Genomic DNA, 14,847 nt, shown 5'->3' with positions numbered 1-14,847 from the left:
GGCCGTGACTGGGGACAGGAAAGATTACTATCAAACATGACACCGAGGCCAAGAGCTTAGGAGCTAACTGTGGAGTTCAATGGGTGACAGGGTTGACAGAGTGTAGCAGGACTGGTGGTGGGGACAGAAGGTTGGCACGAACGTGTGAGGGGAGGGCACTCTGCTCTCTGTCCCCGCGGACTGACATTCAACACCCTGTTGGCTCTGACTATTGACTTCTCTGCACATCTCTGCCCCATGGATATTCCTGGAAGAATGGGTGCCTATGCGCTGTTGTCCTTGCCACCCTACATCTCCAGCAGGTGCCTAATACTTGCTTATTGGATGGGAGCATGCACGAGTGAGTGGGTACACAGATGAACAAAATGTCCTGAGGCTCACAGAGCTATGAGGACGAAACCACCTTTATCTGAAACCTCAGCGTTATGACCCGTCAGTTAGCTAGAAGTGAACTCAACATCTCTTCCCACTTCAAAGCGCCTGCTCCATTTTTAGGCTGTGCACTCAGTTCCTGTTTCCTGTCTGAGGACATCTTCGGCTCCTCACTCAGAACACAGATGACGAACATGTCCTGCGTGGACTGATGAGCTCTCAGCTCAGGTTACCCAGCCTGCCTCCCTCCTCCTGGTTGCTCTGATGATTCACCAGTTAGAAATTCCCCAGGCAGTAGTGGGACTTCCCCCAAGATCTTTCATTTATACTCACATCATACATGATCTCTTAAGCATTAGGAAAAATGAAAACGTTTAACTGTCAACAAGCAGAGAGGCCCTCTACTATAAAACCTTTCCTGGCTACTCTAACCTGTCCTAAAAAAGCAAAGAAAGTGACTTCTCAATTTGATACATATTAGCCGGATCTTTTTGAAAGGATTTATTTTTACCAAATGAATTTATTCTTACAGAAACGTTACACATTTTCTTATCCTTAGTGCTGGTATTTCTTCACTGAGATTTTACTAGGAAATAGTACAAATACTTTTTTCTACAGTGTAGTCCACATTACTGTCATTGGTCCTTATTCTTAGTATTGTTGCACTGTACTTTAAACAAAATAATAGTAATTTAAGGTGCTTTGCATTCTTTCTTCTTTTTCTTTCTTTTTTTATGTATTTGGTACAGGGTCTCACTACACTACACAGCTCAGACTCGTAATGATCTTCCTGTTTTCAGCCATCCCAGTGCTGGGATTACAGGCATGTGCCACCATGCCCAGTCTCAATGGCTGGCTCATTGAACCTGGAGGCGGGTCCAGCTTGGCATGTGGTGCTGGGAATCGAATCCCAGTCCCTACACTTGCCTAAGCAGGTGCTTAATCTGCTACGCTATCTCACGAGCCCTTCTTTTCTTTTTCAAATAAATTATAAACTCCTTGAAGACACAAGCTCCCCCCCCCTATTTCTTGTCCCCTGTCTATGTAATAAAAAGGTACTACACACATGCTAGCAGTCTGATAAATCCTTGCATAACAGAGAATTATCTGTTTCATTTTACTGTGATTTTTGTGTACGTTTTTGTTATGACTCTAGCTTTAGTATCAGCTACTCTTTTGGATGTCAACGCAACTGCATTTAGTAGTATACTATGTTTTTGCTTTTAATTTGCAACTCTAACCATCAGTGTGATTGCAGGGATCAGTCTTGCTAAAACAATATTTTCAAATAGGCATTCCTAAGAACATAGAGGAGAGGCCTAAGTCCTCAGAGAAGTGAGGACTGGGGTGGCTGCTTTTTTTACTCATAGATTTAAAGCTACCCTCGGGAGACTGTAGATTACTAAATTCTGGCTGTCATTGACATGTGATTTGCTAAAACTTTATAATAGCTATATATAAAGGTTTACTACTCAAATCACAATAAGCACATGTTTTTGTATATGATGACAAGAGGGAAGAACTTTCTCCCTTTTTGCAAGCAAATCTCACGGAATGTGTAAACTTAGGGTGATTATGGATTTGGTTTTGCTGGTTGAGAGGCTCAGTTCAACTCTGGTCAACCCCAAGTCCTGTAAGATTTATTCACCTAAACCAAACATTCAAGAGATTAACCAAGAATGCTAATTTATTAATTTACACAGATAAAATAGACCGGCCTAGTGAACCAGCAAACTCATGTAAGCTAATTAGGTATCTCTTCCCAGGAAGAAAGTTTACTTAGTAAGGATTAGAAGAGAGTTAAGATAGATCGATTATTTTAAAGATGTCATCAGGCTGTGATAGCCAGATATATTGCATTATCCAAATGGGTCTAATTATTGCATTTAGAAACTATCAATAGTGGCCTGATAACATAAAAGGTCCTTGATTGTGCAATAGTTCCAAAACAGATTTTCCTGGCTGGCCATTTCTCTGAGGTGGCTTGTCTCCCAACTACAGCTTAGAATCCTGTTTTATCCCTTCTTGTAGTTCTCCCACTCTCTCTGTGTTGGCTTTCCTTGCTGGATCTTTTGTACCTGAGCAGAGGAGGGAAGGTTGATGGAGGACCCGCCCAATAGTGCTTACTTCTGTCTGTGTCTTGTGCCCAGTTCTCCATTTTGTGCTTCTACCTAACTACAAGGGAGGCTAATGCATACAGTCTAGTTCTGTGCAGGAAGCAAATAGAATAATATGGACTAAGCTCTGCCATGTACCTTATTGTCTGTGGGACCAGACCACTCAGATGCCTGGAGCACTGTGTAGGGTCAGCAGGTACTTGCTTTCCTGGGCTGTTGGAGACATGTGGACAGATCTTCACTATCCAGGCCTTCTTTGTAGTTATTCTTTCAATAGCCAAAATCACCACAGATGGTAATTCTTCCTCATGAGATAGGCAGGTTCCCTTTTTCCCAACTCCTACTTATTGCATATTATACACATAAACTTATTTTTTTGGACAGATACTTTAGACTGCATACTAAAATTCAGGGGTGATCTTGTAATTATTACTGCTACAGTCATGAATGCTTTCCTGAGTGGATTGTTTATTGAAAGTATTATCAGATGGTTAACCAGTCTACTTATGGTAGATCATGTCAGCCTTAGTTTGAAGTTTTCTACCTTGACCCCAAACAAGATAGCATGTCTTACTCAAAAGTTTTAGCTGTTGAACTGTAATTTGTATATCTCTAGTCCAAAAGTATTTCTCTTGCACCTTTCAACTCTTTCACTGTTAAGTGATACATAAAATTTAAAATTTTAACTATGTCATTTTACAGAGAAAAATAATTTGCTTAAAAGAGCAGTGCCACACAGCCTTGAGGTACTACAGAAAAATGTTCCCTTAATGTTATCACAAGTTATTTGTCTAAGATTTAGTTTAATCATTTATATAAGATAGCAATGATAATTGTCATCTATGCTTTTTCTGAAAGCACAATCGTAAGTTTACTATTTAGGCAAAAAACAGAAGGGGAAAAATGTGAATTTCTTAAAGAGATTCCTTACCTATAGAAAATTCACTCAACACTTTAATACACAGAACTAGTAAGAAACAGCACAAAACAGTTTATAAGTTGAGAAACAATATTTTGTAGACATTATACTTACATTTTCAAATATGCAAATGAAATGTCAGAATATTAACAATGTAATTTCAAGTGAAAAATGTTACTAATCATAAAAATGTAGAGTCTCCTGATCTGTGATATGTGTTTGCAAGTGTGTACATGGAACATATACATATATAATAAAACATGTTATATGATATAATTTTAATATTTTTTATCTATACTTTAAAATATACTTTCCAAGCATTCTATAAAGAATGCATGCCATTGCCATAATCAGAAAAAAAAAAGAAAAGGAAACATACACCTAGAATAGTCATTATTATTTCAGTCTTGCTTACTCTTATGTAACTAAACTACTAAAGAGTACTTTGCTGTTGACAACTGTACCAAAAGTAGTATGAACTTGGAAACCCCTTAACTACTGACTTCCTGGGTCTCAACTTCCTCATGCATAAAGTGAGAAAAATCACAGTAACTCTAGACAGGCTTAACTGGGTACATATAAAGCACACTAAAATACTGCAGTATCTAGATGGATTGCCAGGAACTTCTCAATGTTATTTATATTTGCGTGGCTATTTATAGAACTGGCAGCATATCCCCTTTCATAATAATGGGGATAGATACCATCTGTTGGACACATAAGACATAGCTATGAGACCAACACTTTGCCTATGTTATTTTATTTAATCTTCCTAACAGCTCAGAGAGAATTTTTATCCATATTTTCCTCCCAGTGAAATGGCACACAGAAGGGCCAAATGATTTGCCAAGGTTACACAGATAGTAAGCCACAAAGAAAGGGTTTTATCCCAGACCTGTCAGACTCAGAAGTTCACGTTCTTTCTTCTGTAACATATGCTTTCTGCTTAGCAAGAGATACTCCTCCTGATACAAACATTCAAAGGGTAAGGTTGCCAAAAGATTAGCTTCCTTTCAACAACTTGTCCATGGGAGAATGACAAAGAAAGATTAATACCACATGAGTGAGGTAAGGGTTTATAATTTGTCAAGTACCTGCTCTGAAAGGTCCTAAAGAAACTTATTGTCTTGTTGAAGAGCTGGTTCCTATATAATCAAAAACTACTGTGTCCTGGATATCTTCCAGACCTTGCAAATGCCTCCAAAATTTAAATCATCTTTCCTCCCTAGCTGACCTACCTTCCCCTGTCCTCTAATGGCAACACCATTATTCATCCAATCACACAAGCCCTCTTCCTTTCCTCTGAATGTCGACATCAAGTCAGACGAAGGGTTGTGTGACGTGTATCTTGAACATATCATCTTTCTCCTATTTTCATCATCTTCACATTAGAGTGAGCCCTTATCCTTTCTTGTCCTGGACCAATGAGGATAAACTGGTCTTTTAGAGATGAGAGGCCAAACTTCAACCCCAAACCCGCTAACCTATCTCAGAGTGCCAGCACTGCACTTAACCCTGAATACAGAGGTATTAATTTAGGGAAGAAAAAAAAAAACACCTTATACATTAACATCATTTGTCTTAAAATAAAAAACAAAAATAGCACACATGATATGGGTTTACCGCCATTGCACCAAAATAGTGTATTCTCAGTCCTCTTGTCTCTAGAATCTCCTCTAAAATGTCTCTCATACTGCTGTCAAAATAAATATCTCCCAGATTTCTGGCCAACAGACTTGAGAACATTACTTCCTTGTCACTAGATGCAACTATTTGAAATTCTTCAGATGTGCCGTTTCTAAAACATTATTTAAGATGGCTATTTTCTATGCCCATAAAAGCTATGTGAATTGGGAAGTATAGGGGCAATGCTAACACCAAGCATGTCACAGTGCATCTTGAAGGGTACACATTTTACTTAAAACAGAAGTCTTTGTTCCTTCAAGGTTGGGCCTCTAAAATCTGTGTAGTAGAACCCTGTATAAATATTGGATGCTGCTTTACAGAGAAAGTTAATTTAGTAAACCCATTGATTAAAAAAACAACAACATTGTTATAATCAATTGAAATAAAGAAGTAGGAGACCTTTCAAAGATAAATTAAATGGGAAGTGTAAATACGGAACAGATTATACAATCAAGAATGTTTCGTTTGGATTTTAATTGTATTGCTGGCCTCCTTGACATTTTAATGGCACTACTGATTCTCAAATCAATGTCTGTCAGCTTCAGTGGTCAACGTTAATTAACACAGCATTGTTCTGCATGTCTACATTTTATCCCCTCCCCAGGCTGCCCAGTGACTATTCTTTATGCCATTAATCCGTTTTTTTTTTTTTTTTTTTTTTTTTTTTTGGGTGGGGAAGGGTCTACAGGGTGTTCAGGGTCTCACTACTAGATTGAACTCGTCATGATCCACCTGTTTACAGCCTCCCAAGAGCTTGGATTACAGGCGCCCGCCACCATGCCTAGTCTGCCATTAATCCATTGTGATTAGAAATATACGGATTACTTCCAGAAGGCTTGGACCTCTGTCTTTAGGTGTTGTTTTTCTTTAGTGAAAGACTGGGCCAGAATAAAATGGTTTAACCCATTTGCTAAGCTTCTGCTTGTAAGGAGGACAAGTCACAGAGGACAGGGTATGGACTGGTATTTCTTTTTCAGCTTCCTCCAGTGACATTCTAAACTTAGACAACTCAGTAAGAATTAGGCTTTGGGGCTTTGGGTTCTAATCAAATTTGACTCCTTGAGCTAATATTTCTTTTCTTTTTTGCCCTCTGGGTCTAATTTCTCTGTGTTTACAGTATATGCAAACATGTTTCTCATTAGTGTTTATTTACTACCACAGGAATCACTTTGAAACCTCCTGATTCTATTGGAAATGATTTTCTCAAAATAAACCCAGATCATATTGGATTTTATCGTGTAAATTATGAAGAACCAACTTGGCAGCAGATAGCTTCTGAGCTTTTGTCAAACCACATGGTAAGCAACAGCAATGGTTATGAATTGTTTTGTTTTGTTCTAGGAACAATATTTTGATGATGCTAATTTTTGAAACACATTTTGAGAATCACATTTTTACCTCCTTCCCCCCACCTCTTTCCAGAACTTTTCTTCTGCCGACCGTGCAAGTCTTATTGATGATGCCTTTGCCTTGGCAAGGTAAGTTTTGTAATAATGTTAGATCACTTAGAATGTCATGAGTTTTTACATAATTTTTGAATAAATTACAGCAACATTTGAGTGTTAATTAATTTAATCTAAATATCAAAAACCCAATATTTTAAACATTATATTTCTTGAGCCTTTTAAAAATGTGCATATGAGCCACATATCCAAAACCCTGTGATTAGCTCTTGACATATAAAACCTTAACTACCCTATTGGCTTTGAGTATAGTTTTCTCTGCTCTAAGCAGAGTCCTAGAGCTAATTAGGAGTGATATTTGTATGTCCTCAAAAATTCACTTCATAATTTGATTTAATAAAAGGACAAACAATGTATTTCATTACTTTGGTTTAGTGAGCCCAAGATCACCATAAGATTTTAATGTTTCCATTGGTAGATCTTCTTCTGGTCCTAGGGCCAGCAAGAATGAGCCATGGTGCTTCATGGTTCACCTGAATTAAGGTATCTACCTCTTTCTTCCATGACCTGAGGGGGGTCTGCACTTGGATAATCAGCAAAGGCTAGGGGACAGAAGTATGGTAACTCTGATACCTCTACATGCATTTCAGGTAGTCAGCATTAGTAGTTCAATAAGTTTTTGGATTTTGCAAGAGCTGGAGATGCAGCTGATTTCATTTCTGCATTTATTTTGGCCTCATTCTAAAGCTCAGAAGGAGATGCCATTTGTTCAGGTAGCCTCCCTTGGCTCATATCGGGGGTGGGTGCCCCTCTTAGGGGTCATCCTTCCCCACATTATTATACTGCACTGCTAGTTCACTGGCACCTGTGAAAGTGAGTCTTATGAGGTAAACACCCTTCAAGGCCGCAGGGTGCTGTGAAATCGCCCATGTGTATGGACTAAACAGATGGCATCCAGGACAGCAGGACAACAAGGAAGGCTGGAGAAGGTCTTCACATGCTCCTTGTGACAGCGTATTGGAATTCAGAAAACCTTTTTGACATTTTTGAAGGAAAAAATCACTTGGCTTAAAAGTAGATTGGAGCCTGATGAAAATCCTGTAGCATGTAAATTCTTAACCTCAGTTTTCTTTAAAATAGGTATGACCTTATAAGACTCTTGTGACATATGAGTAACAGACTAAAGCACTCCCCAAATTCTCTGGCCTGTTGAAGATGCTCAGTAATAAATAATAATAATTGTATTATTTATTTCTAGCACTCTGGGAGGCTGAGGCAGGATGAATAAAGTTCAAGCCCAGCATGGGCAACTTACCAATTTGGCAAGATGCCCAATCAATCAATTAATTGATCAGTCAATCAGGTTGGGGTTTGGGGCTAGAACTCACAGCAAATGGCCTGGGTTTCATCCTTAATCCTTGCAAAATAAACCCATACATGTATTTAATATATTCATGCAAATATATATGTATACTGTTTGACAAAAATACATCCCACATGGATTACTAGCAACAAAGATGGATTTAGAAAAACACTGAATTTGTAATCTAGGTTCCCTTCATAGGTGGTATACACTATGCATGATATGTTACAGTGAATTCTTAAATTTAGACTTCACATTTAATCTCTCACATATGTAATAGATGATTTGCATCACATTACATTTTCTCCTTTAATAAATAAGTTGTAAGAACCTAATATGTACTAGACACTGCGTACATCCTGGGAAATTAAGTGATGAAAGAAGATGTTCAATAAATATTGTAAAACATAACAAAATGACTTAAAATAACAAAACCACTTAGAGTTATTTTCTGGGAAATTCTCTGTAATCATCATACATCATGATTCTTGCCAAAGCCAGAGTCCTGGCTGTTAAGTTGGCTGTAGTTAATTTCCATCACAACATAACCCAGAAGGGCTTGCTTTAAAATGGGTGAGCACCTGCTGAACAGCTTTCTCTCTCAGGAATTGGATGTAAAGCAAGTAACTCACAGCACTGAAAGACTTCCTTACGTATTCTCAGCTCCTTGGCCCAAACCTCATAAAACTTTTAAGAGTTATGGAAAGGATGAAAGTGAAACAAATTTGAAATCCCAAAGTATACATAGCATCACACAACAGAAATGGAAACACCTAAGTTTTCGTTGGGCCCAGTTTTCTACTGTAACATGGAAGGAAATGGAATTCAGAGAGTAGCAGATGCCATCAGGGCTGGTGAGGGCTCTGCCTGGTCGCTGGGACACTGGTGTGGGGAAAGGCAGGAATGTGTGTGATGTAGACAAGTGCCTGGGGTGGGGATAGAATTCATATAGGACTATTAGGGGATTAAGAAGAAATATAACATGTATGTTTCATAATAAGAGTAAACGTGTACATCTGAAAATAAGTGTATTCTTTGTTGTTCTTCAAACTCAGCTGAAGAGCTAATAATATTTTACTGCCCTGGTGGAGCATCTAGTTGGGTACATGACTTGGCCAAGAGAAGTAGAATGAAAGTTCACCCCATCCTTCTAGTTCCTGAAGCCATCTCAGTTCTGGAATATGCCCAGCCAAGTAAAATCAGTGAAGCCTCTGACATCAAGCAAAGCTCCCATCAGTCCCCAGTTCAGGCCAGGCACCCACAGTGGGATAGGACTTGACTTCCTTTTCCCTTCCCTGTTGGCAATTTCCTCTTCATCTCACCAGCATGTACCTCCAGTTCCTCCAAAGTTAAGGCAAGGAGAACAAGGAGGGAGCATGGGAGACAGGAAGGAAAATCCTGGCCTGCTGTTGGTGCCTGTCTACCTTCCTTCTCCTCAGCACTTTGAACAGCTTTCTTTCTGGCTCTTCTTCTCATGGGATGTTTTCATGGGACTTTTGCCACCCACACTCATCTCATCACTAGGAATCTTTCCTGCATGCTTCCCTTGAGGGAGAGAAGGGAAAATCTCTGACCTACTCCATTCTGTGGGACATATTTGTGTATCCTTTGCCCTGACAGTGTTTGGAGGAGCGGGCCACCCTACACAGTGTCATATCTTCACTCTAAGGCACCAGACAAACAGTAGTCTATAGACTACAGTTTTCTGTGAATGGGGACAGGGACAACTAGGTGAAGGGCAAATGGAAGAAAAGATAACATAGAAGACCACTTAAGCTAATAATCCAAGCAAAATTGCACCCAGATTTCTAACAACAGTAGCTCCCAGGGCATATGAGAGGGCTGTGCTAGCAAATAAGGACCATCAGGTGAGTGTTGGCCAATAAGCAAGAGCCTGCATATCTTCCTGTGGTATAACATTTGCATTGGTATTTGGAGAGATGGTGACAGGATATCAGAGAACTGCAAAAGCAACTCTTGGCACCCCTTCAGGGACTGCCCTTCAAGGAAAGGGAAGAAAAGCAGGAAATGAATCCAAGGAGATTTAGCTAATTGTGAAGACACTGTTTTAATGCAGAAATCCAAATTTAATTGGCAAGTTAATCAGCTGGAAACTTCATTATTCTCCAGATGACATAGAAGCTCAGCAGGACTGATGAGTGTATGGGTTACTTCCGCCTGTCACACACCTCTCACAACCAGTTTACTGTCCTACTAAAGGGCCAAAAAAAATTGCTTCACAACTTTTTTAGCTCAGTGTTCTCTAAGAAGGACTGTGTAGTCTTTTAAAACTTTGCCCAAGAAAATAAAAATGCAAAGCTTCTGCTACAAGAGTGGGACAAAGACATCTACAGAGTCTGCTACAAGAGTCTCATAACTTTCCCAAGTACCTTAGCATAAGATACAAAAGCAAGGAAACTCTTCTACCCTTCTCCATTGCCTTTGGTAAGAACTTTGTCCCAGCTCCCATCTGCTCTGTGCTGTGGATTGGAGTCCAGTTACCATGAATAAGTGCTGCAGCCCTGGCTCTCAGCATCTAAGTGCAAGAGGTTTGAATTGAGAATGTTGTCAGCCACATCTGCCCTTCAGAACTGCTGCTTGTCTATGAACTTAACAAATGGGCCAAACATTGTGTAAGAACAGTGTTTTGAACAGAGTCCCACAGAAGTAGAGGAGAAAATAGGGATCCTTCAAGTGATTTTTGGAGTGTGTCCTCTTATGATCTAGGGAGCAAGAGAAGCAGACTAGGACAGGGAAAATGTGATCTCCTCTGAAATCCAGCTTTGCCACATCCCACTAGGAAGTTATGGTGCTTGATCCAGCTCATGGGAAGTTTGTTGGCCTCTATATTTCTAAATCAGGCAGTTAGTAGGCAGGGGTGGTATTGGGTAGCCTCCTGAGAGAGAAGGATGTCCTAGGCCCATGGCTATTCCTCGGAGAAGGCAACATACCTGAGAGACACAGACTCTGAGGAAATCTGGGACGGGCGCTGTAGATGTCTTTGTCCCACCAACGGTATCAGCTTTGCCTAGGAATTTGGGAGAAGTGAACATTATTGGGCCCTCCTGGGAGACAACCAAACCAGAGGCTCTGTGGCTGGGTATGTACATAGCCAACCTCCAGATGCCACTGATGTGAGCTCCAGTAAAAGAATGTGGTTCTTGTTGCTACTGCTCTGCTGATGTACCATGTGCCACTAATCCAGGAGCTGTGGAGGGAAGGAAAAGCCATCAGCGTCACTCTTAAATGTGATCCCTATGCTATCAGCCAATGGAGTGCATTTCTGCTTCCATGTCCTGACCCTGCGACTCACACTTTAAGAGAATAATTGATACTAAAGTGGAACAATGATGTAGCTACCAAGTGTATTAGAAAAAGTAAGGCACTGGAGTAGGATACTGAGTTTTCAGGCATTCTAGTATTTGGTATGTTGGCCAGACCTTTGATCATTGGGTTTCATCCTTATGACTAATTGTATGACCCAGTTATCCAGTTCTTTTGGCTTATAATTAAGGCCCATATGTCTGAATACTTTCACTTTCGTGAAATTCACAGTCAGCCTCGTTGGCTTCTAACCAAAGCATCTATTGTTCTTTTTAGAGTTCCATTAACCTCTTCATTAATTTGGTACTCAGTTATAAATATTCTTCATAAATCTCCTAGGAAAATACTGACTGAACGTAGGTGTTGCAGTCTCAATCTAGGAAATTAGAAAATTATTCAAGTTAGAAAATTGTCCATTAAGTTGTAAATCTCAACAAAATTCTGCAGTATTTTACTTAACAAACATTCTCAAAAATTATTGCATTTTTTGAAATTATTTGTACTTACATTAAGGGAGACTAAATAAATGCTCCAGAAGGAAAATCCTTCCAAATAAGAGAAGAAACAAAAGATATGAAGAGAAATCAATTTTTTGAACATAAAAGAAACTGCTTCATACCTCTTCAATTTTTATTCCTATCTATCCAGTACTAGTTCATGCTCTTTCTCAGTTATGTTTCTCTCATTGTCAGGACAAAATGCCTGATGCCCGGAATTAAAGAAGGAAAGGTTTATTTAGCTCACAGTTTGGAGGTTTCAGTTCGTACTCAGCTGGCTGCAGGGCAGAGCGGCCCAGGGAGGAGGGCAGCAGTTCTTGGTGGTGGAAAACAGCAAAATAGTGACAGTGAAAGGGAGAAGCAGCAGAGCAAGCCTCTTCCCCTGCCTTATACTGTATCCAGGCCATGTGCCCCAGGGCAGGTGTCACACTCACACCATAATCCCAGCATTGGACCACAAAATGATCACAAACTCCACAAGCCACCCGATCACTGCATGAAGCTTTAGGGGGACAGCTAGACACAAACCATGACATGCTCTAAAAAAGCTCCTGGAGAGAAAGCAAGGCATAATTGCATTATTTTTCAGTTTGAAATTACCTCAAGTGTAACAGTGCTCAGCACATGCATATTCCTACATTCAATAATCTTAAAAATTAAAAATAATATTTAAACTTTCAAATTATACTTTAGAAAGTCAGGATTTCTATCTGATATTCTTCCCGAAGGCTAGGCTAAAACTGGAAGTATAACAAGTTCCAGAGAACATAATTTCTGAATGGCTTCAAACTTCCTTCAGAGGGAAGTTTAAATTTTTACATGTCTGGGCCAGGGAGATGGCTCAGTGGAATAAGCGCTTCCCTGGCAAGTGCAAGGGCCTGAGTTCAATCCCTGGTTCTGCCAAAAAAAAAAAAAAAGTCAATAGTATCTTCAAATTTTCTGTAAAAGACAAATCCATTTTTATTTATGAAGATTACTGTGAATCATAAGAAATTGGATGGTACAAAGGAAAATGTGAGTTTAATTTTAGTTTGTTTCCTCTTCATATGAAGTTATAAATGATTTCATCAAGATATTTTTATAATAGAGCTTTTCACATTTTGTCATCAGTTTGTGAACCTAATGTTTGAAAGCTTCTCTTCATCAATACTGACCACACAATAAAATGACTTTTCTTTCATCTGAATTTTTGCTACAGTGATTTTTCTTTATATTTTTTTCCCTACTTCTGTGGAATGTATGAATATATCACTTCACATTGTGCTGATAGGTCGTTTGGAACAAAACTGTTTGGGGGGCCTGCCCCTTAGCTCAGCTCTTTAAGTGGCTGCTTTAACAAAGCGGTCAGGCTCAGGTTGCTGTGGTTCGAGCCCCACAACTCTAGCCAGGCAAACCTGCCCTGAAGGCATTCGGAGAAAAACAAAAATCCTTAAAACAACAAAACTTTTTGATTGGGCCTTGTTATGGTTCTTGTCTCAGTGTCCCCCCCCCCCAAGGCCTCCTGCACTCATAGGTGGGGCTTTTGCAAGGTGGCTGGATCTAGAGCGCGTGATTGATATACTGTGCAATTCTTGGATGAAGGGCACTAGGATTAAAAGTGTTAGTGCTACCTGCACTAAGGAGCCTGGATAGGATATAAGGGGAAGAAAGAACTGTGACTGCTCCCTTCCTTGCTTGCTCTTTTATCTTCTGTGTGCAATGAATCCTTTCTCTTTTGCCATGCCATCCTGCTTTGGAGTCAGCCAACTATGGCCTGATTCCTTTATGAACTGTAAGTCAAATAAACTTTTCCTCTTTTAACTGTAGGTGTCAGGTATTTTTGCCTCAGCAACAAGAACAGTAACTAAGAAAAGCCTCAACAATAAGTGCAGTTTCTTAATTATTTAATAGAACAATTCTCTTTAAAATGGAGTGTTAAAATCCTCAATTAGTGTTTTCAGCCAATTGGAAACTACCCTCTATGTTTCTATTTGTTTGTTTTGTTTTTGTGAAACAAAGTCTCACTATATAGTTCAGGCTGGTCTTGAATGCACTGCCTATTCTTTTTTTTATGAGCAGAATATACTTATTGAGGGAAAGAAAACCCCTGTCAAAGAGAGGGACAGAAGGGGGGCCTGAGCAGGTTGTCCTCCTAAATATACTGTGTATTCCAGACTTATGTTGAACCCATGGTGATCCTCCTGCCTCAGCTTCCCAAGTGCTGGGATTGCAGGTGCCACCTCCCTAGTCTCCTCAATGGTTTTTTGGTTTTTTTTTTTTCCCCTCAATGGTTTTTAATTAAATGTAATTTTTTCTTTCTTAGAGCTCAGCTTCTAAACTATATGGTAGCTCTGAATTTGACCAAGTATCTCAGCAAGGAGCAGGATTATCTGCCGTGGCAGAGAGCCATCTCAGCCGTCACCTACATCATTAGCATGTTTGAAGATGACATGGAGCTGTACCCACTGATCGAGGTGATGTTTAATACTGTATATTAAGTGCAATGACACGACTACTTAAAGCAGAGAGGCTGTCTACACTTTCTCCTTGAAGTGCAGCACTATTTGTGGGTCGGTAGACTGTACGAACATAAATGTTAGAGGGTTAGAAGCAATTGAGATTTTATTGAAATTTTAAGACATTTTAAAACCCCAAATACTAACTAGATCCTATTTAAATTTTATCTTTGTTAAGCTAAATTTATTCTTGTCAAAATATAATGTAGTTCCTTTTTGTTATTGCTATTATTTCCACCTTGGCATGATAGTCTTTCTAAATACTTTTTATATTTTGCTGATTTCTACAGTGCTTTTGAAAGGCATCTATAATTTTAAACAAAATCTGGTTTCAAGTCCCTAACTTTTACTAAGTGAAAACCCTTGTGACAGTAACTTTATATTTGTTGGTGCTATTTCCTTTGTACAGTGAGAACGTTTGTACTGGTCTTCCTAGGACAATGGGATAATGAGGATCAGGGGATATAAAAGTACTTTGTAAACTATATTCTCCCTTGTTATATATGTTAGTGAAAAAAGTTATTAAAGAGGCTGACCCCTATGTACTGTAAAATATTACAGAAAGATCCAAGGTGCCTTCATTGAAATTGAAACAAGATTGCGTTGTGATAAAAACTGAATACATTCCTCTCTCTCTCTCTCTGTCTCTCTCTCTGTCTCTGTCTCTCTCT

The 14,847-nt window shown here is 39.3% G+C and overlaps 1 protein-coding gene across 2 annotated transcripts in view; it reads left to right on the top strand.

Annotated features, from left to right (window-relative positions):
* Enpep (glutamyl aminopeptidase) overlaps positions 1 to 14,847 on the top strand; it is a 108,231-nt gene that overhangs the window by 78,967 nt on the left and 14,417 nt on the right. For both annotated transcript variants that reach the window (XM_012513687.2, XM_023710010.1), the window contains 3 exons: positions 6,256 to 6,392; positions 6,517 to 6,572; positions 13,984 to 14,134. In XM_012513687.2, coding sequence (XP_012369141.1) covers positions 6,256 to 6,392; positions 6,517 to 6,572; positions 13,984 to 14,134 — 344 coding nt within the window. The remainder of the gene's footprint in view (positions 1 to 6,255; positions 6,393 to 6,516; positions 6,573 to 13,983; positions 14,135 to 14,847) is intronic.

The sequence above is a fragment of the Octodon degus genome, unplaced genomic scaffold (genome assembly GCF_000260255.1).
Source record: "Octodon degus isolate 3935 unplaced genomic scaffold, OctDeg1.0 scaffold00016, whole genome shotgun sequence".
NCBI lineage: Eukaryota > Metazoa > Chordata > Mammalia > Rodentia > Octodontidae > Octodon > Octodon degus.
Note: the sequence above shows the minus strand (reverse complement) of the source record. Positions and strands in the feature narration are given on the sequence as shown.